Consider the following 23,779-nt stretch of genomic DNA (forward strand, 5'->3'; position numbering starts at 1 on the left):
TGATTTCCATCGGCCAAAATATCACTGTGTGTGGGGAAATATGATGATATGGGGACTTACTAAAAGTAATATAAAGGTATGTTTCCTTTACGTATATCTCATAATTTAAGCTTCTTGAAACTATTTACTTTTTCAGTTTTGCTGTTCTGAATTAATACTGGCTTAGTGCACACCTTCAAGGTATTCGTAACATAAAAAGACATCCATTATTATACAAGAAGCTGACTATTTTGTCTAATCTGGGGTTGAGAATAAGATTTTATTAAAAAAAAAAAAAAAAATTAAGATAGACTTTACAATTTTGTTCCTTTAGATACCGCTATTGATAAACCTGAGTTCAAATTTTGCTGCAGCTCCATGAAAGCAAATCTCATGTCAGACACAAAACCCCTCTTTGCCTTTTGGATCTGTGCCTTTCTCCTCTCAACCACACGGTGTCCTACTAGTGTTAGCCAACCTTTTGAATCTGACATTGCCATAATTTCTTTCAACATGAGATTCATAGCCCTCGTGAAACAGTTGTAATTGTACCTACGAAGACATCCAGGCCAAGTGGAACAAGAAACACATGTTTCTAACTACTTTAACCTCTAGTTTATGGGAATCCGTGTGTGATGAGAAAAACAGAACTGCAGGTCTAATGAATGAAGTTTTAATGGGCTAAATTGAAGTAGACTCACAAAGCATACAAGGAACTGACACAACTCATGTCTAAAAAGCTAAACTCAGCTCTTACTCTTCTTCCCTTTGGACCGGCAATGCCTGGACCCCCTCTTTGTCCTTGCAGACCCTGTAGGACAAAAAGACATGGATATAAAACACAACGCACCGATATGATTCAAACAAAAGTAGTTGAAAAATATGAAAAAAAAAAAGTTTTCATTATAATTTATCTCACTTGATGAAGTGAGATAAAGTTGGGCCCTTTAAGATTATATTAGGTTAAACTAAATATGGAAAAACCTCCTCCAGTTACATCCTTCACATCGACATCATCACTATTCCGTCTACTGAGCTATGAGTCTCCTATGATGTGCAGTTTTTACATGGCTGGACAAAAACTGGGGGAAACAGAAAACATGTGCATCGCATAACTCCTTTAATCATGTTTCTCCCCCAGCTTAGTTCATCATCCAAGTTAATATTGTGATTAGGGTATTTATGATATCCAATATAGATAGTAGATATGAGGAAGAGAATCAGTGCATTAAAGCAGCAATGTGCTTATGTATGTGCAACCTAATCTAATAAGCAGAAGTTAAAGAAACAAACACAAAAAAATGAGCTAAAATGTCTGCCAGAAAGGATTTGATATTACTTTTAAACATACATCCCAGTGCATCCCAGTACACCAAATCACATTTTGCTACAGCTGTTTGTGACGAAGGTGTGTGACTTACAGGTGCACCTTGCATGCCGATGTCTCCTGGACTTCCTGGTATCCCTGGATAGCCCTTGTACCAAAAAAGAATAAAGCATTGACAGGTAAAGAAAAAGAAAGGATCATAAAACGATGGTATGTACCTGCGTAGTAAACCTCATTAGTGTCACAAAACGTACAAACTATATTCTGCATTAGAACTCAGTGACTTGCAGAAGACTTGAAGAAGTACAACACAAATGAAAGATAATTGAGTAAAATATAGTTATATCTGCAACTGGAAACGGTCTGATATGTTCTGAAGGGGAGTGTTTTATTCTTTGTGTTTAATGTGCTCCAGTTCTTCCACACAGAAGACTAAATCTATAATGGAATACTACTGGAACAATAAAGTAGACTATGACGAAATGGCAAAAAAAAAAAAAACAACTTAAAAACTCAATTGGGTTTTCACAAAATGTCAATGGAGCCACTCACTCTCATGGCCATACTCTTGATCTTGTTCTAACATATGGTATTGAGACTGATAAGCTCAAAGTATTTCCTCAAAACCCTGTCTTGTCCGATCACTTCTTATTAACCTTTGAATTCACTTTATTTGATTACTCACTGACCAAAAATAAATTCTACTATAGTAGATGTTTATCAGACAATAATATTACAAAATTTAAACAATCAATTGAATCAATTTTTTTCACATCTACCATGTGTTAGCATGACTGAGAGTCCCCCTTTAAGCCTTACTCCTGCTCAGATTGATCAACATGCTGATACTATAACAGCTTCAATGCGTACAACCTTAGATAATGTTGCTCCCCTAAAGAAGAAGAAATTAGGTAAGATTATGAAGGCTCCCTGGTTTAATTCCCAGCTTCGAGCTCTAAAACAGGCATCAAGGCGTTTGGAAAACAGATGGCGTTCATCAGGACTAGAGGAGTCTCACTTAACCTGGAAAGAAAGTTTAATCGTATACAAAAAAGCCTTACGTACAGCAAGAACAGCTTATTATTCATCATTGATAGAGGGAAACAAAAACAACCCTCGGTTTCTTTTCAGCACTGTAGCTAGGCTTACTAGGAGCCGGAGCGCTGTGGAGCCATGTATTCCTTTCTCACTTAGCTGTGATGATTTCATGTATTTTTTCAGGAATAAAATTGACACTATTAGAGATCAAATTCACAATACTCTTCCTTCTGCCTATAATGTTGAGCCTGTTGTGGTCTCCGAAGCATCCTTAGAACCAGGATCTGACTTGTGTCTAAATAGTTTCTGTCCTGTCCAACCCTCTGAATTAACTAAAATAATAGCTTCATCTAAACCATCCACCTGTATCTTAGACCCTCTCCCAACGAGCCTCTTTAAGGACATTTTCCCTTTAATTAATACATCACTACTAAGTCTTATCAATATGTCTTTAGTGACAGGATATGTACCACAATCATTTAAAACTGCTGTAATCAAGCCTTTACTTAAAAAGCAATCTCTGGATCCAGAGGTGATAGCAAATTATAGACCTATATCTAACCTCCCGTTTATGTCCAAAATTCTGGAGAAAATAGTTTCCGCTCAGCTACATGCCCACCTGAGCAGAAATAATTTATGCGAGGAGTTTCAGTCAGGATTTAGAGCTCATCATAGCACTGAGACAGCATTGATGAAAGTTACTAATGACCTTCTTATGGCCTCAGACAAAGGACTTGTGTCCGTACTTATCTTGCTTGATCTTAGTGCTGCATTTGATACAGTCGATCATAACATTCTGTTACAAAGACTAGAACAGGTGATTGGAATTACAGGTACAGCGTTAAGCTGGTTTAAATCATATTTATCTGATAGACTTCAGTTCGTTCATGTAAATGACAAGTCCTCCTCCCAAACTACAGTAAGTCATGGAGTTCCTCAAGGTTCTGTACTTGGACCAATACTCTTCACGCTATATATGCTCCCTTTAGGCAAAATTATTAGACAGCATGGAATAAACTTTCATTGTTATGAAGATGATACTCAACTATACTTATCCTTTAAACCAGATGAAACAAATCAGCCCAATAGGCTACAAAATTGTCTCATAAACATAAAGACTTGGATGTCTAGAAATTTTAGTAATTCTAATTTAAGTAATTCTCGTTGGATCTGAAAAACTCAGAGCTAAATTTTCCGGTTTTGTAATGAACCTGGATGGCATTACTTTAGCTTCCAGTGCTACAGTGAGAAACCTTGGAGTAATATTTGACCCTGACCTGTCCTTTGGTCCACATATTAAGCAGGTTACTAAAACAGCCTTCTTTCATTTACGTAATATAGCCAAAATTAGGGACATTCTGTCTCGGAGTGATGCAGAAAAACTGGTTCACGCTTTTGTTACTTCGAGACTAGATTACTGTAACTCTCTATTACTGGGCTGTCCTAAATATGCCCTGAAAAGCCTTCAGCTGATCCAGAATTCTGCAGCCAGAGTCCTGACCAGAACCAGCATGAGAGATCATATTTCTCCAGTTTTAGCCTCTCTTCATTGGCTGCCTGTTGAATCTAGAATAGAATTTAAAATCCTTCTCCTTACATATAAAGCCCTCCACAGCCAGGCACCACTATATATCAAAGACCTCATTGTTCCTTATATACCAAGCAGAGTACTTCGTTCGCAGACTGCAGGCTTACTTGTGGTTCCTAGAGTCTCAAAGAGCCGAGCAGGAGGCAGAGCCTTTGGTTATCAGGCCCCTCTCTTATGGAATAAGCTCCCAGTTAGTGTTAGGGAAGCAGACACCCTCCCCACCTTTAAGACTAGGCTGAAGACTTATCTTTTTGATAAGTCCTATTGCTAGGGATGGTTAGCATCCCTTAGTTATGCTGCTATAGGTTTAGACTGCTGAGGGACATTTCCTGATACACTGAGCTTCTTTCTTTTTCTCTTTATCTCTTTCTTTTACCCCCCCCCCAACTCAATCTGTTGGTTTCCTTATGTAGGCTATTATGAATTGGCCTTCATTATGTTAGACAAACAAACAAACAAACAAAATAAAACAATAAGAAGAAGCATAATCTCTGCAAACCAACTTTAAAAAGATGCCAAATATAGTTATGTAAACTCTAATCTGTTATGAAATGGTCCAAAGCTTTTGTAATGATCTACTATTCATCATTATGGTGGTTGCATTACATTACAAAATGGTTAATAACTTTAGGTTATTTACATAACCCCGGTTCATAGTGAGATGTCTCACTATGGGATGCACGCCTCTGTGCAGCTCTCAGAAGCATTAATCTCATTACGCCAATCCTGATTGGCTGGTGAACGTGTCCGTCCGCATTAGCTTGTGCCATCTACCGTAAATAGCTCATGCGGACGGCACCGCCTCATTCAAGATAAGCACCTCTTCTCACTTGCCCAAGCAAGAAGGGTTGTCTGGTGAGACATCTCACTCATATTACTCAGAGAACCGGGGTTATGTAAATAACCTAAAGCTCTCTTTCATAATATTTCGCTCGATGTCTCACTATGGGATGTGGTAGCTCCCGTATTGCCAGACAAGCTTATCCAGCGTCCACTAACCTACAGGAAAGAGTCCTCAGGACGTCAAAACCGCGCGTGCTAAGCACGGGGCGGAGACATCCAACATGTAGAACTGGACAAAAGTGAGAGGCGAGGACCAACTCGCTGCGGCACAGATGTCCTGAACCGAAACTCCCCTGAATAAGGCCCATGATGCGGCCAAGCCCCGAGTCGAGTGTGCTCGCAGGCCCCCAGGAGGCTGCAAACCCTGACTCGTATCGGCCAGAGCGATTGCCTCCACCATCCAGTGGGACAGGCGCTGTTTCGTGACGGGCTTTCCCTTATGAGGAGTAACCCAGGACACGAACAATTGATCGCTCCTTCTGAAACTCTTAGTCTTATCCATGTAAGTGCGGACTGCTTGAACTGGACATAACGACCTCTGTTCTCCCACGGAGAGACCAAAGGCGACCAAGTCTATAGGGGAACAGGAGCCCACCACCTTGGGCACAAAAGCCGGGTTGGGTCTCAAAATTACCCTCACATCACCCGGGAAAAACTGAGCGCACGAAGGATGCACTGAAAGGGCATGGATGTCGCTAACCCGTTTCGCTGAAGCCAAAGCCAGCAACAACACTGTCTTGAGAGACACGTGTTTCAAATCCGCTCCTTCCAGAGGCTCAAAAGGGGGACCCTTCAACCCTTCCAAGACCACGGCCAATTCCCATGGCGGGACCAATGGTCTGGATACAGGAAGAAGCCTACGTGCTCCTTTCATGAAACGTTAGACCAGCGGATGTTGGCTTGCCGTCAGCTTTCCAAACCCCACGTGGCAGGCAGCAATAGCTGCCAAATACACTTTAACTGTGGAGAAGGCTTTCCGTTTGTCAATCAGATCCTGTAAAAAAGACAAGATCGTCCCCACCGAGCACTGAAAAGGAATGTGGCTGTACTTGCGGCACCATTCCTCAAACACCCTCCATTTACAGTCATACAATGACCTAGTGGAGGGGGCCCGCGCACTCTGTATAGTGGAAATTACGCGCTGTGGGAGCCCCACGGCTGACAAGTTGTGCCACTCAGGGGCCAAGCCCACAGTGCCAGGCGTTCTGGGTGTGGGTGAAAGACCGACCCTCCCCCCTACAGCAGCAGGTCCCTGCGCAGCGGGAGCTGCCAGGGCTGCAAGCGCAGCAGCTGATATATCTCTGCCAGCCAATGCATCACAGGCCAATGTAGAGCTATCAATATCAGGTCGTGACCCTGTTCTCTCACTCTGGACAGAGTGGGAGGTATCAATGTCAGGGGAGGGAACGCGTAAAGAAGACCGGGCGGCCAGGCGTGCACTAACGCGTCGATGCCCAGGGGAGCATCCATGCTGCGCAGGGAGAAAAACATTGCGCACTGCGCGTTGTCCCTGGAAGCGAACAGATCCACAGTGGCCCGACCGTAACGGACCCAGATCTGTTGCACAACCTCTGGGTGCAGAGTCCATTCCCCGTAAACCGGCGCGCCCCTGGACAACAGGTCCGCGCCCGTGTTCAGAGCTCCCGGTACATGCATCGCTCTCAAGGAGAGAAACTGGCCGCAGCTCCAAAGGATCAGTTTGCGTGCCAGCGTGTGTAGCTGACGGGAGCGTAATCCTCCTTGGCGGTTGATGTACGCTACCGCCATCGTATTGTCCATCCTGACCAGAACATGATGTCCGACCAAAGACGGAAGAAAGTGTTTCAGGGAGAGGAACACCGCCAAAAGCTCCAGGAAATTGATGTGAGTTTTCTGGAGGTCCGCACTCCACAGCCCCCTCACAGGCTGGCCTTCATGGATTCCACCCCAGGTGATCACCTTCCTGGACAGAACTGGACCCATAGTGACTCCCCGGGTCAGGAAGGACGGAGCCCGTCAGTGGCGCAGAGTCCTGACACAACTCGGAGTGACCAGCACTTTCCGTGCGCCATGACGCACAGGGTCTAGGCCGGATGAGGCCACCCAAAGCTGAAACTCCCTCATGTGGAGGCGGCCAAGTCGGACTACAAGAATTGCAGATGCCATCAGTCCGAGTAATCGAAGACATAATCTGAATTGAACAGATTTGTCTAGACGAAAAAGTGCGAGGCACGCCCTAAAAGCTCTCACCTGCTCTGCCGAGAGGCGTGCTGTGAAGGTCACCGAGTCCAGGGATAATCCCAGAAAGATTATGCTTTGCACTGGAGACAGCCTGCTCTTTTCGGTGTTTAACCTGAAACCCAAGTCCGACAGGTGCCACACCAGAATCTGTGTGTGAGCCCTGGCTTCCTGTTCTGATTGTGCCAAAAGCAGCCAATCGTCCAGGTATGTAGCCAAGCAGACGCCCTGCCGCCTGAGCGGGGCTATCGCCGCCTCTGTGCATCGCACGAACACTCGCGGACTCAGAGACAGGCCAAAGGGGAGTACCAGGTACTCGTAACAGATCCCCTGGAAGGCAAACCTCAGGTACTTCCTGCGGGGAGGATAAATTGGGATGTGGAAATACGCGTCTTTTAGGTCGACAGAAGTGAACCAATCATTCTGTCGAACAAGGCACAGCAGAGATGCATGTGTCAGCATCCGGAATTTGTATTTCCTCAGGTGTCTGTTCAGAGCGCATAGATCCAGGATTGGGCGAATTCCAGTCCCCCCCCATTTGGGGACCAGGAAATACCTGGAGTAAAAGCCGCTCTGACAACACAGATCGCTCCTTTGTTTAACAGGGAGGAAATTTCCTCCTGTAAAACTTGAGCGGTCTCCCCTGGAGCCTGGGAGTGTATAATGCCGGCGAAGCTTGGGGGAACAGTGGCAAACTGCAGCCTGTATCCCCTCGAGGTCGTCCTTAATACCCAGGGCGACGCCCCGTGCGTGGCCCATCTCTCCCTTCGGAGGGAGAGCGGAGACACACACTGCAGGCCTCCCACCGAAAGAGAAAACTCCCGCGAAGCGTTGGCGCCCTCTCTTGGTGGAGAAGGGGAGTGACTCGTCTGCGGCACTGGGCTTCCCTGACAGCGCAGTGACGGAGCCGAAGCTCCTCCCACACCGGAGAAAGCTGAAGCTTTCTTCCGAGGGGAAGCTGCGGGTCCCGCACCCACGCTGTTTATTCTCACAGCTTTGGTTTTCTTTTTTATTGGCTGCGCCCTCGGCACTCTGCCTGGATGCTGCAGCGAAACACTTTTTATTTTCTTTAATAAAAGTGTGTGTGTGCGTGCTTGTGGACATGAGAAAGGAGCAACCGCTGAAACCTCTGTCGTCCAATGTCCAATTCCCTCGTCTTGCTTCGGCACGGTCCGTGGCAGCAAGGAGGTGGGGGCGTGGGAAAGCCCTGGACGCACACTCGGAAACCAAACAGGTGGAGCTGGCGAACGGGGAACTGCCAGCTGCACCGGTGAAGAGAGCAACTTTCAGGCTGCTCGCTTCTTCTTCCTGGCCTGGAAAGTGGCAGCCTGCGCGGGGGGTGCCGGCGCAGCTGCGATTGTAGCCGCTGGTTTCTTAGGCCAGCTGGCCTGACCGGGCAAAATTGGTGGGGCGGGCTGAAGTTTCGGTTGTTTAGGCATTTTAAACTGCGAAACATGGGGGGCAGCAGGCGCAGGGGCCTTGCGCTGCACGGGGGGAGGGAACAGAAGGCTTTCGGGGAAGGCAGAGCCGGAGAGCCTCGTCTTCCTTCTTTTTGGCTTCACATCTTTGCTGCATTGAGGCCAATGCTGAGCCAAAAATTCCCTCCGGAACAATGGGCATGTCGAGGACGTCGTCCTTCTCCCTGTCTGACAGGTTGGCAAGGTTGAGCCACCGCACCCGTTCCTGCAGCACCATAGTTCCCAGCGCTCTACCCATGGCCTGGACCGCGCAGCGCTGGACGCGGAGACACAGGTCGGTGATGACCGGAATCTCCTCCCACGTTGCTGGGTCCTGGGCTTGTCCAAAGTCCTCACACAGCTCAGCCTGATACGCTGTGAGCAGGGAGAGGACATTGAGCGCTCTGGCTGAGAGCGCAGCCGCCTTGTACGCCTTTTCAGTCAGGGCTGACTGAAAACGGTCAGTTTTGGATGGCAGGTTGGGGCTCCTGGAAGACACTGCTGACAGCCTGGGGTGAAGGTGAGCTGCCACGAGTGGCTCCATTGGAGGCATCCGGAGCAGGCCCAAGCTCTCCATCGCCTCACAGTCGAGGGATGAGGCCCCGGGAACCGGGCTCCTGCTGCTGTACGGGCGGTCCCTCCACGAGCGCGTCACCTCGTTCAGCAGCTCCGGGAAGACGGGGAGAAGTTGTTTTGCCACACCCTTAGCTGAGGGTAATTTCTTCCCTTCGTAGCGGGACCTGGCGGTCTCCGCTACAACAGCCGGCCAGCGGATAGCCAGACGGGCAGCAGCGCGTTTACACACGTCGAGCATGTCCGAACTGGGGAGGGGAGAAGCTGGTGTGCTACCCTCGCCTCCATCCCGAGTGGTGGTGGAGGCCGTGGGCTTTGCAGCCCGGGCCGAAGTACTAAAGATGTCGTCCTCCTCCTCGTCCTCTGATATGAGGAGACTCGAGGCGACATCTTCATCTTCTCCATAGTCCAGGTCCAGGACGTCTTCCTCCTGTGGGGGGTCCGTGGCCAGGTCAAGCTGGGAGCCCCAGCTGACACTGGCCTCCGGTACCACTACCGCAGTGGACCCGCCATCCCCTCCCCTTTCGACGGCAACGTCGGTGGAGGTGAAATAAGGGTCATGTCCAGACAGGCTAGCTTGGCGAGCTAGCCATCTGCGGAGACTTTTTACCGTGAACACCGCACAGTGTTGACACGAGCCCGGGACATCTATTGCTAGCCGGGCGTGTTCCAGCCCCAGACAGCATGAGCAGACCTGGTGTGGGTCTCTGCTCGAAATTTTATTCCCACATCGACAGGAACGGGCCCCAGAGTCTCCATCACCTCTGGTGTGAGGGTTCTTTGCCTCCATTCCCAGCGAGCTGGTGAGCGAGCGGGGAATTGAGGTGGTTAACTGGTGTGCTAACCGTGAGAGCCGAGGAGTTAGCTGGTGTGCTAATGCTCGACAGTAAATTTTATTTTTCGCCGTGGTGAGGCTGAAAAATGGTGACGACCGAGCCGTGGTGGGGCAAGGAAGCACAGGAGATGGTCTGGTGTGACCAAACGAAGCGATAAAATGTGCCTAAAGGCTAGGTAGCGCCCGGCAACCGAAGCTAAAAGGTCAGTCTGCGGACAGTTTAGCTAGCTAGCCCAGACGCGAGATATGCTCCGAGTGAGAAGAGGTGTTTGAATGAGGCGGTGCCGTCCGCATGAGCTATTTAAGGTAGATGGCACTACCTGATGCAGACGGACACGTTCACCAGCCAATCAGGATTGGCGTAATGAGATCAATGCTTCTGAGAGCTGCACAGAGGCGTGCATCCCATAGTGAGACATCGAGCGAAATATTATGAAAGAGAACTGGTTTACCTCAACTCCTATCATAAATCACACATGTTCTTCCTCTTTCACAGGAACACACATTAAGAAAGACCCACAAAAGCAGTAGTTAAAACCTCTAACTTTACAGCTAGCTGTCATATTAGTTATCCTCTCCTCCAACCAGCCAAATAGTCATTATGGAAACCACTAAGCCAGCCACTAAGGTCAGAGTTCTGGCCCAAAATGGCAAACATGGCGCTAATCCAAGGCCCTTAAATGGAGAGGAATGTATGCCAGCCTTACTCAAAATTCATGCAACACTGTAAAATAAAATAAAATAAAACAAAATAAAAAATAAAAAAATTTTTTTAAAAAAAGGGTGAAAAAAGTCAGCATCATTCTTAAGCTGATAGTGTGTGAGTACATAATTTGCTATGGAGCTGTACAGACAAACAAATAAACATTTATCAAGCCAGTCTTAAAGTTTTAAGAGCTGGGATGAAAACAACAACCCTTTTCTGTGTAATATCATAATCAACCACACTGTTCTAGCCTTCACTGGACGTACCATAACCTTGTGTGAAGAGTAAAGTTTTATATGATAACTGGTAGCATACTGTATAATCTGCATACACATTTGGTATTTAAAAGCCATTTTAAATTGGACAAAAATGTGTTTCCTTTTTGCATTAGAGTTCCTCAACTTTGAATTGAGTTCCAAATCTGATGTGGTCTCTGATTTTTCTTATTTCCTACATTATTTCCGTATACAAAAGCCTAATATTAACAGTTTAAAAGCATTCTGAGACAAAAGTCTTTCTTTCATTTATTTTTTTATTGAGTCACACATGTTTCTCAGGCTCATCACTCATCCCAAAAATAATTTTGCTGCTTAATTTAGCAAAAATGTGGAACAGTAACAGTTTATCTGGAGCTTTTGACACAATTACAATTGGTTCACTTCCATTTTGAAGAAGCAGCAACACACAACAGGCCAAAACGTACAGCTTAAACTTCTACATGGTCCAAGCATTTTTCCTTTTATCATTTTTATCATTCCAACACAATCTAAGACATTAGTTTAGTGAACACTGTGCAAAGCTTTGGAAATCTTTTTAGGCAAGCATAAACTATGATTTTAAAAGCTTATTAAAAAAAATCACAGCTCAGCAGGACGTCCTGAGTGACTCCACTTACCCTTGGTCCCTTCTCTCCAACTGGACCTGTTGGACCTGGTGGTCCCCGGTCACCCTGGAAAAATGCAATAAATACAAAATGACATAACTGATTATTCTACTGTCACTTAGAAGCAAATCACTTAAAACCCCTAAATAACCTCAAATACATTTCCCCCACAAAAAAGTTATCAAGCTGGAGAGAAACTTCTTAAACATAGAAGGTGAAAGCAACATCAGAGTAAATAAAGTATGGAGCACGCACACACTGCTCATCTGGGATTTCTTCAATTTAAAGCATGGATAGAACGTATCGATCATTACAGAAGGATCCAACATCTGCGCCCAACAGCTATCTATTCACTTCAATCCATTGTGATGGAAAAACTACTATGAGTCTGGGTGGTGCTGAATTAAAAACACAAATATAATGTTCAAGGAACTTGTGGGCTCTCAGGGTATGGCTGGTGCTGACATACTGATTCAAGAGGAGGATTCTGTGTAAGTGGAGTTGGAGGACAAGCAAGAATCTGACAAGCAGATGGCTTCCTATCACAAGAACATGTTCTGACAAACGGGCCTTCTGGATAGGAAAGAAAGGGCAGCAGGTTGAGATAGAGGGAGGGAACAATGGAGATGAAGGTAAAAAGGTGGGAGGTTTTTATTTTTTTGGGGGACTGTCAATAATCAACACCCACAGGGTTGTCAAAACCAGGCGGCAGAGCATTTTGTAGGAAACACAGAAGCACTGTGAGTATGTTCCCACAGCTCATGCCTGAGCATTGTTATTCACAGCCGGGTTTTAGAAGTAATCCGAAACAATTAGACTTCTACGTCTTTGACATTAAATGACAGCGAAATCTGTTCAACTACTGAGATGAATATTTTTCTTGAATTAACCTTTAAACGGCTTGGTTCAGCGGACAGACAGAATGTTGAGAGCCACTTATGGTGACACAAATTGGACAATATTGTTATTGATGTGAATATAAGTGTGTTGAGTGTTTATACAAGCATGTGTTCTGGGGCCTCAAGCCAACACTGCTAAACACAGGCTTAATTATAGGGGTCTGCAACTGACAAGCAAGCCGCTGATGCTCTCTGACAGCCTAATGACAGAGAAACACTCTCCTTACCTTTTCACCAGGAACTCCTATCACCCCAGCAATCCCAATTAGGCCTACTGGACCCTGGAGAGGGGAGGCGGAAAGAGGTAGTGTTACACATAAACGCATCAGGATAAAGTCCTAAAGGTTAATTCCCAAGCTGTCATGACACCTGGACTGCAACAGGTCATGGATTACAGTGGAATATCTACGTCAGCAAAACAGAGGTGCTGCTGATTTCAGGAGAAACCTGTAGTGTGTGTGTGCGTGTGTGTGTGTGTGTGTGTGTGTGTGTGGGGGTTAGTATCACCACTGTTACATCTGAAGACAGATTCAGGTTGGAGCTGATTACAACTACTGCAGCCAAAATAGTTTATTTATATTATAACCACATCATCACATTATCAATACAGAATTGAAAGAAAATTGCTAAGTTACATTTTTTTCAGTGAATTCAAGAAAGAAGCAGGAAAAACACTTTGACAAAAACTGAAAATTTTATCCAAACAGAATTGCTAGTTTCTTTACTTCCTCAGCTTAGGTGTTTTTTGATGTTGCAGGTGGTGTTTTTTTTCCTAGCAGGTGAAGCAGCTGGTTTGATTTCTCTATGTCTATCTGGTGTCGCTTTGTCCTAGTTCCCCTACTTTCTCTCTCTCTCTTTTCTTTGCTTTCTTCTTCTTTACCGTTCACTCTCTCCTGTCTTTGTCCCCACCCCTACCATCCAGCATTGATGTGTATATTCAGCAATAGTGAAATTAAAAAGAAAGAATAATACTTATCAAGAGGGACCTTATATCATAAAGCTCCTCTTGGCAAAGCAAATTCAGCTTGCGATGATGCTGAACAGGACAAGTTAAGAAGAAAAAAAAAAGAGAATTGCTGGTGCGTTTTACTTATAGACCTTACCGAAACTGAGTGCATTCAACCCCTAAATATCCTGAGTAGTTTACGAGGAAGTCCTTATGGGAAATACACTAGCAAATGTACTGTATATTTGGAAGTTCTCAGAGGAGCTTAACCACTTCCAGATCAGTCATCTGGGAAAGAGGCTACAGCCTGGATCAGTGCCAGCCTTCCCAGTGGATAATCTTAGGTTCAGGAAAAACAGCAGGGCTTATGAGTGCTTGGTTTGACATTTAATCAGAAATGTTGACTGTTTTGTTTTATCCTTTTTTTTTTTTTTTAACTTTGTCACTGAGCATTTGCAAAGCAAAGAAAAAAGTGGAAACGTACGATAAATAAAAAAAAAACATGCCCAAAATCATCACAAGGCCAAAGCCGGAATACTGAAGTACCACAGCACATGCTCTATGCCACCAGTATGTTAGACATCTATTTTCAGTGTTATTGTGATAATTCATAAGCCGACTTGACAGTGGATCATGGTGGCTGACCACAGAAGACAGTGTGGTCAGACTGTGGTTGCCTCTGTTGGGTGGATCAGTTTATATTAACTGCATTTAAGCATTGACACTCAACACAGTTACCAGACTCCGAGGTTCTTATATCACCATGAAGTCACATTATAGCACATTTAAACTGGCTTTAATCTTTTTCTTTAAATGAGTGAATAAAAACAAAACAGAAAGCAGCAAGATAAACATAATTCATGCGATATGCCTTAACTCAGCTTCAAAAGCCGGATATCTTAAAAATGTCTCCCATACATCATCACATTAAGTGCATTATCTTTTGTTATGCACATAAAACTACTGAGTATGAGTTCAGTGACAGTGAAACGATGCAGCCTGCAGAGAACAGGAGCTGTTAGCCGGGACATGAAGTGGGACGACAGAGTACCATGTATCATATCATGAAAGGAAATGGTTCTAAAAGTTTTTACATGTGACATGCCCCTTGCATGTAAAACTGTAGTCTGTGATCTAGTTTCTCAGACAGCACAACCCAGGTAACTAAAGTACCATAACCATTAACTTTACAGTTAGGAAAGAAATACAGCTGAGCTCTGACAAGTGTTGGGCTTCACTCTTTACACGTGCCTTCAATTAACACACTGAGTCAATGACATGAAAATCAAAGCATACAGGCTGACACGTGCACAACGTTTCAAAGCACACCTGCAGTTACTTTTAGTAAATGCTTGGTAATAAATGTTTGTATATGTCATAGACTTAAGGGTGACATAAAAAAGGAACTCTCAGAGGCTAATCTAAATGGATTAAAACTGTTCTAATCTCTTAAAACCTCCATTTAAATTGTACATGAAACAGTTTATGGGAGGCCTCATGGTGACACAGAGGCACTCAGAAAAGACAGGTGGATTAAAGTTTCAATGCTTCGGCCCTGGGTTAAAGCGTTCTCTCTGTTTCTTACACATCCAATTTATCTGGAAAGTGATGTAATGGCATTCATTAGAGACTCCATATGTTTTAGAAACTTTTTCCCCCCTCTGCATAGCTCCACGGTTCCTGTTTGGCTTCAAAGGCCCCTCTACTCAGTAACTGCTTAATGCCTCTCATATGTGCGCTGCGACAACACACTCTGACATGGCCTACTTGGTTGCCTCTTCTATGCACAGAATGCAAATATTAACATTAAGGGGCCTCTGAGCAGGACAAGCACACTTTTGATGTTCAGAGCAGTTGTTTTCTGCAGGATTTTACAAAGAGGAAGTATTTTCCTGCTTCCCTCAGGGCACAATTGCTACAGTAGTGTTAACAGCAGCACGGCAGACACATAGCATTGTTATCATGTAGTTAACTGAATCCTTTCCACACAAACTTTATGCAGAGTTTTATTTTGGTACACTTACAAAACCACTGGATGGACAAAAAAAAAATCTCATCTTTTCTCACAGATTTTTCTTCTTATGATTTGCTATTGTACTTTGGCTGCACAGAGGACAAAATACGCTTCCTGGTATCAACAGAAGTCGAACACTCTTTTGCAAACTTTAAATTAGAAACAAATTTGGAGCCTAAACAAAAACACTTCCATAGATGGCGTCTGATCCAAGTGAGTCAGGAAAACAGCAAGACATGAACAAGCTACTGTACCTCCTGTTACTCTTACACCAGGATTTAACAAAACACCTTAAATCCACTCCAGGATGGCTGTGGACTTACCTGTGGTCCAATTTTTCCAACATTTCCTATGTCTCCTTTCTCCCCCTGCAAATAATAAACAAAACAGTGCACTGAGTGACTGCTGTAATTAAAGAGATCCCCACAACCTTCCTGCTGTACTTCCAGCAGGGCATTTATAAGATATTTAAAGTGTGAGAAGGAACAAACACATTAACTTCATGGGACTGTGAATAATTTTTGGCTTCGCCATATGCTGCATCATGATGGGTCTGGAAGAAATAATGTGTCTCCTAATTAAGACCATCTTCCCAACACAGTGTGGGAGATTAGTGAGACGGTGTTACAATGAGATAACAGATCATTATATACAGCAACAAAATACTAAAACTTTTCATATTTGACAATATAACTGCACTGATGAATGCAAATCTAATATATCAAAGTTGAAATATTAAAAAAAAAATCAACAAAGATTGTGAGCAACAGGCCCATCATATGGCAAAATATTGGCATACTTTGAAGCAAATCTATTAGATAGTTCACATTGTTTGTACAAAGTCTTTAATGGTGAAAGGAAACCATAGGGGACAACTACACACAACTAATATTTTATTATTTCTTGATTTTTCCCTTTTTTGTCATATGTAATGGGTTCAAAACTGTTCAGATTTACTAATCAAAACTAAAAAACAACCTTATCTGTGAGTTTTTGTGAATTTGAGCATCTTGTTCATGAAATGGCAAAACATTCATATTTCACAAAGCTCAATTTTATACATTCTTTTACATTTTAAATTGGTTAATAACTTAAATGAGTGAAAATATGTTACCATGACACATCATGAAAACAGACTCACCTTTAAACCCTCAAGGCCAGGTTCACCTATGTGGCCTTTCCTTCCAGGTCTCCCCTACAATAAGGATAATAGTACAAGAAGTGGGGTTTATCATATATCATCTACTTCTTAATGACAGCACATCCAACCATTTTTTTCAAACACCTGCAATATATTCAGCATGAATGTCTATTTATGTTTGGATATATTGAGCAGGATAATCTTGAAATTCTTACAGTAGGACCAGAGATGCCGGGTGGACCTAGTACTCCCTCATCACCCTGCAGAAGTACAGTACAGTTATTCAAAGACAAATGTTCTCATACATACACACACACATACACACAATAGATCACTTTTAATTGCATGTATGTGCACCTGCTGAAACCCCAATATATATGGTTTATTGTGCAAAAACTGATAAAGAACAAGAAACAGGACAATAAAGATAGGTTTGGTGCCTTGAGAGTCTCACTGCCTACCCTGACTGCAACCCTTAGAGTTTTATATTTTTGTTTGTTTTTTTTCTAAATAATGAACTGCAGATTATCAATTTATATCTCAGTGCTCTTTTGGGATCAAATGCTGAGTCTGAAAATATTGGCCGATTCAGCACCTTGCAAACATGTGCCAACTGAATCCTCTACCTATCAACACAAAATCGTTTGCGTTGAACACCTTCCAAAAGCTTCTGTTCTTTTTTTCCAGGACTGGAAAATCTTCCAGCCTTGTTTTTATAAGCACCCAATGGGAAATCATGACTTCACCTGGTGGAACATGCCCTGAGAGATATCACAGAGAAAAAAATATCTTCCACTCTGATCTGAGCTGCAACTGTTCCACATAGGACTACTTGCAGTAGAAGGAACATTAATCAATCATGCTTTTGCTTCTAATGATGACATGACATTTTCTCCATGATCCGTACTGTCAGCATTATTGTGACATTGAATAAAAACTCTGCAGAGAGACAAAGTAAAATTTCTTTGTGTGTTTAATGATCTCACCTGTATTCCTTTTGGACCTGGCGGGCCTTGAGGCCCTCTTGCACCCTGCAAACCCTGAAACACAGCTGGATGTGTGAATTCTTGTCGATAACTGAAAACATGATTGATTGAATGGACAGAGAGATGCTACCTTTGGTCCTGGTGGACCGTTGGGTCCTGGCACTCCAATGTCCCCAGGAAAACCCTATTTAGATCAAAAGACAAAAATGTTATCACCATATATTGCAATGTGTCATTTATATGTGGATAAAACATACGACAGATAGTGTCACACCTAATTCAGGTCAGTATTGGCCGACTTACAGCAACACCTCCTTCTAAAATCAGAGAAGGCATCCAGCACACTATCACTAAATACGAAGGAGAAATGATTCTACTATCATGACACAATGCAAAAAAAACCTCAAATTTTTGGACATATTTCAGTCAAAATTGAACTGTAAACTCTTCCAGTCGCTGCAAAAAGCTGCAGTAATTACATAATTAACATAATTCATTTAAAAGCTAAATTTGGCCAAACCACTTTAAGGTACCTGTGTCTTAATTTGTGATATAAATGACAATTAATTTTGTGATGAATCATAACTTTTGTGAGTTTTTTGTATATTTGAACAGACCTACAGTTAAATTTATCCATCACACAATCTTAAAGTCCAAGGTAATGTCACCAAATATGTGTGGTGCATCTCTTGATTGTCTGTGGTGTGAGTGATGACTCGTGCAGTTGAAAATATTCTGTTCAACATGATTTGGTTTAAGTCATAAAATCAGTGTAAGCTGTAGGTGGATCTTGTTATGTGTTCAGTATGGCTAAAATCATGTAGCTATCTGCAATATCAAAATATCCAAGGGGATTTTTGTAGCTCTCTGATGCTTTAAAATGATCAGAATCTTAAGAGGAAGCAGCTGTAGTAGCGGTGCCGATCACATTAAACATATTCTAACACAAAAACACAGGATACAGCAAAATGTTTGTGCTTTATAGCTGCATCTGTGTTGTGGATGGCTTAAATCTTCTCTTTACTCAGCAAACAGACATAAAGTGTTGGATTTATCAATAAATACTAAAAGTACCTGTCAGTTTCCTTTGCAACTTAAATTGTTATTCGTATCCATCGAAACACTGAAATATTTTTTTACCCTTTTATCCCATTTTGTAAAGTAACCACAGCAGCATTTTACAAACATAAAATACACAGCTTATCCTACACTAAATTCACCTTCAGTAATGTACATTATATTTACACAACTGCAAGTACTGTAGTTTTGAAGAAATGTAAGTTTTTAAACCTAAAAACTTCATTTTTTTTAAGGAAAATAATACAGGAATACTTCTGCAAATGATGTTCTCAAACTATTACTATTACAGTATCATCAGTAATCTTTTCATAGGACTTTCTCACTGTAGAATGTTTCCAAAAACAGAGTTTGCTGTAGATGAGGACAAATATTTGATAATAATATAGACCAGCCTAGGTACCACTGACCTGCATGTGTTACACATGTTCCTACTCCAACACATCTTATTCGGATTAACAAACTTGCTCATCAAGTTCTTTGCAAGCATGTCGGCAAGCCGTTCATTTAGTTCATCTATGTTAAGTTAAAGTTACTTCTGAAACGTGCACGGCAGTGGTAGCTGAGGACCAGGGTTGGGAAACGCTGATATAGACAGAGAATTAAATGCAGAAAGACCAAAATTCCTTTCAGTCATTTTATTGACACATTGTTGTGTAAACGGCGTGGTGTGGTGGTGTATTTCCCTACATAAACAATTCCTCCACTAGAATTCCTGATGGTCCTTCTACCTGGAGACATACTATTACCTGACAATACTTTTTCCTACTCTGTACTCTATGCATGGGTCAAAAGTCAAAATATTGGTCACATAGGCATTAGTTCTTTAGGAAAGGCACTTTAAAAACAGAAAAACGGAGTAACAGGGATGTCATGAGCCCATCTGTGAGATTGTATAGTGCATGGACAAACTGAGAACATGACTCACAATGACATGGTGTCAAAAAGAGGGATTTCTATGCTGCTGACTCTTTATAGCCTGCAGTGTATTCAATATAAGACTGCTTGCCAAATATTTTCCTACTAGTAGCATGTAAGACTATGCCATGATTAAGTGATCTAAGGGTTATTCCACAAAATACAAAGATTAAAAGAGGCAGACGCTGAAGAAGCAAGGGGCAAAATGGAATTATAGGTCATGCATTTTGACATAAAGCTTGCTGATTTATTATTCAGCATTGTTGTGAAATAATCTTTTTGACAGGTGAATATTTAGAGGTTGAATTGAGATTACAAACAGTAACTGGCATCCCTTTAACTTACTGGGTACCAGGCATTGTTGTAGCAGAGAGCCCCGTGCGTTAAGGAACATTTTGGCTCATCTGTCACCACTGCGGAATGTGGCGGGCTGATTCAGCATTGGTGTTTGCATTAGAGTGTTTTTGGGATGCGCACTCGGAGAGGATTCAGAACATTTTGGATGTGTGCTGGGTGCACTGGGTGCGTACTCGGGGGCTGCATTTTGGAGATGTTTTCACTCATGCCCATTCAAATCCAAAAATGCCAAACGACATCTTCGGCAGCCAGTGAGTTAAGTTACTTAGTAACAGCTTAAATATGCTCCTACCTCTGGTCCTGGAGGCCCAGGTAGTCCTTGTGGCCCAATTTCTCCAATTTTACCCTGTTGGAAAAATAGTTATAGATCATACAACTTTTTATTATTTGGCTATAGTTTTGGTATATTATTCCTTTGCAGCACAGAGACAGTGTTTTCACCTTATACAGCTTCTGTATTAAATTTAGCTACCATTTCAGAAATCTCTCAACACAAAGTTAAATTATATTCCAGCAGAGGACAGTTTAATTAAAAAAATACAAATAGCTCAGAATAGAGCTACATGATAAATAACATATTCATTCAAATTTGCCATTAATCATGATTTGTTCATATAATTTTTTTTCTCCTTTTATACAGACAGGGATCCGGCCTTTTACTGTCTATGTTTTACAGAGACACATGTTTGTTTGTTTCCAAACAAGGGATCTGAAATGTTTCAGTTTTGTGCCCCTTAAACTCCGAACAAATCATCACACTTTGCAATTCATTCACACAACGTGTGCATCCTACTGAATGGGAGAAATGCTGCTCTTTACAAGATGCACAAGACACCTGCAGCTCACAAACTCCCACATAGACACAACCCACATTTGGAGAAATATTTCCACATTGTATCCTGTAAGCGCTTAAAGGAACTTAAGAATCCATCTTGCATGCTATAAACTGGAAAAATTTATAAGCTGCCTTGCCCCAAACCAACCACTTTGAAATAGCTTTTTTCAAGTCAAGAGACATATTAGCTTGCAAAACATGTAAATATAGCTTTTGTTTGCATTTTTCTATACCAGTTTATGCAATCACAAGTATTTTGTATAGCACTCATTCAGTTTTTAATTTTTTTTTAATTTAGCCACATGGTCCTTCTAAGCGGCAACCTCCGGCGGTTAAATGTGAAGCCTATGCGGAAGTGCATAAAACTGCAGTTCCCCCTTCATCCACTAGGGGCTGGCTCCAAAACAGAGCAAATCCCCATAGACTCCCATGTTAAAAAAGACCAACTTCACGGCAGAAATAAATTTACAGCCTGGTTCAAAAATCCATTTTCGGTTTAATAGGTCAGGTTTACCTTCATGACAACTGTGGGGGGAGTGAACTTTTTTCTAACTTGCCCGTTTAAAAGTAATTTAATCTCGAAGTTCGGCTTTTTAGGGGTGTGTCCTTTTGATTGACAGGTACCGATCTCCGGCTTCAAGTTAGAAGAACGTAGAACAACCGCAGTTTTTAGCCGGTTAACAACATGACTTAGCTTTAGCCTTACCTCCGTTAACTGGTTAGCTCCCGTTATCTCCGGGTTAGCTCGGTTAGCTCTTAGCTACAGAAAGCTCAGAGTTTGCTCTATGTCAATCATCCACCATGACGCTCACAGACCCCCTCTCAGCTCCACCTCTTTGCCCATATTTGTATTTTCCGGGTGAGACGACGCGCATGCCTCGCAAGATAGCAATAGTAGGAAGCGCCCACCGAGCGCTTCAATTCAGCTCTTCAGAAACCTATGGGTGACATCACGGAGGCTCCGTCCATCTCTTTATGTACAGTCTATGGGTCCTTCCATGGCTGTGACCAGCCAAAATGTGATGCTGCTGCATGTACTCGCTGTGTGTCTGCAGGCTTCACATCTAAATTCACATCTTTCAGTCAAAACACACTCAGTCCTAAAAAGTGCTCTCTTATCGTTCTTATTTGGCAGACCCCACTTGCTAAAAGCAATCCAGACACACAATGTTTTGAGGAATAGCTTCACTCATCTGTCTCATAGAACAGATTACCCTGCTTTGGGTCTTTCTGACAGATGTTTGAGTGACTCATATCTCCTGCTATTTCCGTAAGATGCTTATACGCTTTAAAAAAAGGACGAAAAAAAGGAGATGAACAGATCAAACATCTCAGTAAGATCACCTCTTCTGCTGTTAATTGTTTTATTTACTATTAAGGCTTCGACAGTGGATAGTGCAAATTACAGTAAATAATCTTTTGCCCTCTAAAATGGTTTTTACAAACATTACCTTGGTTTAACATTATTTTAAGTAACTTTATAAAACACAAGCCTTGTTTTGAAAATGTTTAGCAGAGCATTTTTTAGTGAGTCTTTTTTTGTTTTAACTGAATTGTGTTTTTCTAAAACATAAATACTTTACTTCCTTTGTAACGACCTTCATTTACTAAGTGTGATATAAATGTGTGAATATGTGGATGTAAATTTAACTGTTTAAAGGCCTCAACAACAAATAAACAAATAAAAAAGACACAGTCTTGCTGCAGTCTGCTGTTTACTTGGCCTCATCAATAAAAGTTAAATGAAGCCTCTATAAAATGAGTTTGGCTCACATAAACAAGCAACCCTTCTTGACACTGACACACATACGCACTCAAACACACATACCGGTGGTCCCGGCTTTCCTCTGGGCCCGGCAGGACCAGGTGCACCAATAGCACCCTGAAAGATAAAAACACAAAAGTCTTACACTAGTCACACACATACTATGAATGATTGTACTTTCACGTGGAGGAAGTGCATGTCTGGATGTGTCCATAATTACATTCATCCACATGGTACAGGCATTGTCTGATGACATCATGTGATCAATGTTTATTCATCAACAAGGTGTTTCTGAGGTTGTGGAACTGTTTGGATTTTTCTTTTTTAGAAATGCTTTTATCGTCTCATTTTTTCTGATTATTTTTTTATGACTGGCAACACTAAATGTAAGAAATCAGTAAAAATGTTATTTTAGAAGCATTACCAAGTGATAAGTATTTAAGATAAAGAAAATGTGAGCGTTGTGTTGAGATTTGACAAGTTATGACAAATCAAATAAGTTGCTTTTTTTTATCAATTTCTCAAAACAACTGAAACCCAAACATGATGTTATGCTTATTTAACAGGGGACTTACCTTATCACCTTGGTAGCCCATCTCTCCTGGTTCACCCCTTTGTCCCACTTCACCCTAGATTTCATGGTATACACAGATATAACAACACTACCCTGCCACTGTGATCACATAACAGCAGTACTGAGATAGATGACTTCATTGTAGAGTGTTTATGGTAAATTACATCCACAGCAGGAACCAATAATCCTAAAAAACTGAGTTAGATTTAGACATGGATTATGTAGCCATATTTGGTCAGTTTTAAGTGGAATTCCTAAAGAGGGGAAAGAAAGAAGGAAGATCAGACAGTTTACAGTTTATACTCTTTTTAAATTGTGTTTTTGTTATTATTTTAATGCTGTTTTAGTTGTGAATCTTAAACTGCAGACACTGTCATCTTGGTAAGTTTCTGATCAGTAAGATTGTCTGTCTTACCTACTGGTATCATACATGATTTACTAAACTAACATGGTCGACTAATTTGTAAATACTTGAACTTAACCGCAAAGGGTCAAAGTTTTTTGCTTCACTTTCATTTCCAAAGTTCTGATCTGAACAAGAAGCTAGCTGCTTTTACATTTGTTTGCTGGTCCGATCACTGTAATTTTCTGTCTGCCATGCTGTCTAATGCTTACCGCTTGTATTACAACATATCGTGCTTATGCTTAGTTCATGTGCAGTAGGAGAGTTTGGACAGGGTGAGAAAGTGCATATTTAGTAGGGTTGTTACGATGTGCTTTTCTCAATTCAATTAGATTGCAATTCCAATTCTGATTACGATTTTTTTGGGTGCCAATTTTATTTATAACGATTCTTCAATATTGCTGATTTTTGCAGACTA

General features: G+C 42.2%; 1 protein-coding gene across 1 annotated transcript in view; it reads right to left on the minus strand.

Moving 5' to 3' along the window:
- col24a1 (collagen type XXIV alpha 1 chain) overlaps nt 1-23,779 on the minus strand; it is a 98,839-nt gene that overhangs the window by 26,571 nt on the left and 48,489 nt on the right. Inside the window, exons 17-28 of the mRNA XM_079244457.1 lie at nt 22,960-23,013; nt 22,448-22,501; nt 20,077-20,130; nt 17,563-17,616; nt 17,433-17,486; nt 16,662-16,706; nt 16,447-16,500; nt 15,629-15,673; nt 12,573-12,626; nt 11,459-11,512; nt 1,401-1,454; nt 737-790 (exon numbers count right to left, since the gene is read on the minus strand). Coding sequence (XP_079100583.1) covers nt 737-790; nt 1,401-1,454; nt 11,459-11,512; nt 12,573-12,626; nt 15,629-15,673; nt 16,447-16,500; nt 16,662-16,706; nt 17,433-17,486; nt 17,563-17,616; nt 20,077-20,130; nt 22,448-22,501; nt 22,960-23,013 — 630 coding nt within the window. The remainder of the gene's footprint in view (nt 1-736; nt 791-1,400; nt 1,455-11,458; nt 11,513-12,572; nt 12,627-15,628; nt 15,674-16,446; nt 16,501-16,661; nt 16,707-17,432; nt 17,487-17,562; nt 17,617-20,076; nt 20,131-22,447; nt 22,502-22,959; nt 23,014-23,779) is intronic.

The sequence above is a fragment of the Telmatherina bonti genome (genome assembly GCF_933228915.1).
Source record: "Telmatherina bonti genome assembly, chromosome: 8".
In the NCBI taxonomy this organism is placed as follows: domain Eukaryota; kingdom Metazoa; phylum Chordata; class Actinopteri; order Atheriniformes; family Telmatherinidae; genus Telmatherina; species Telmatherina bonti.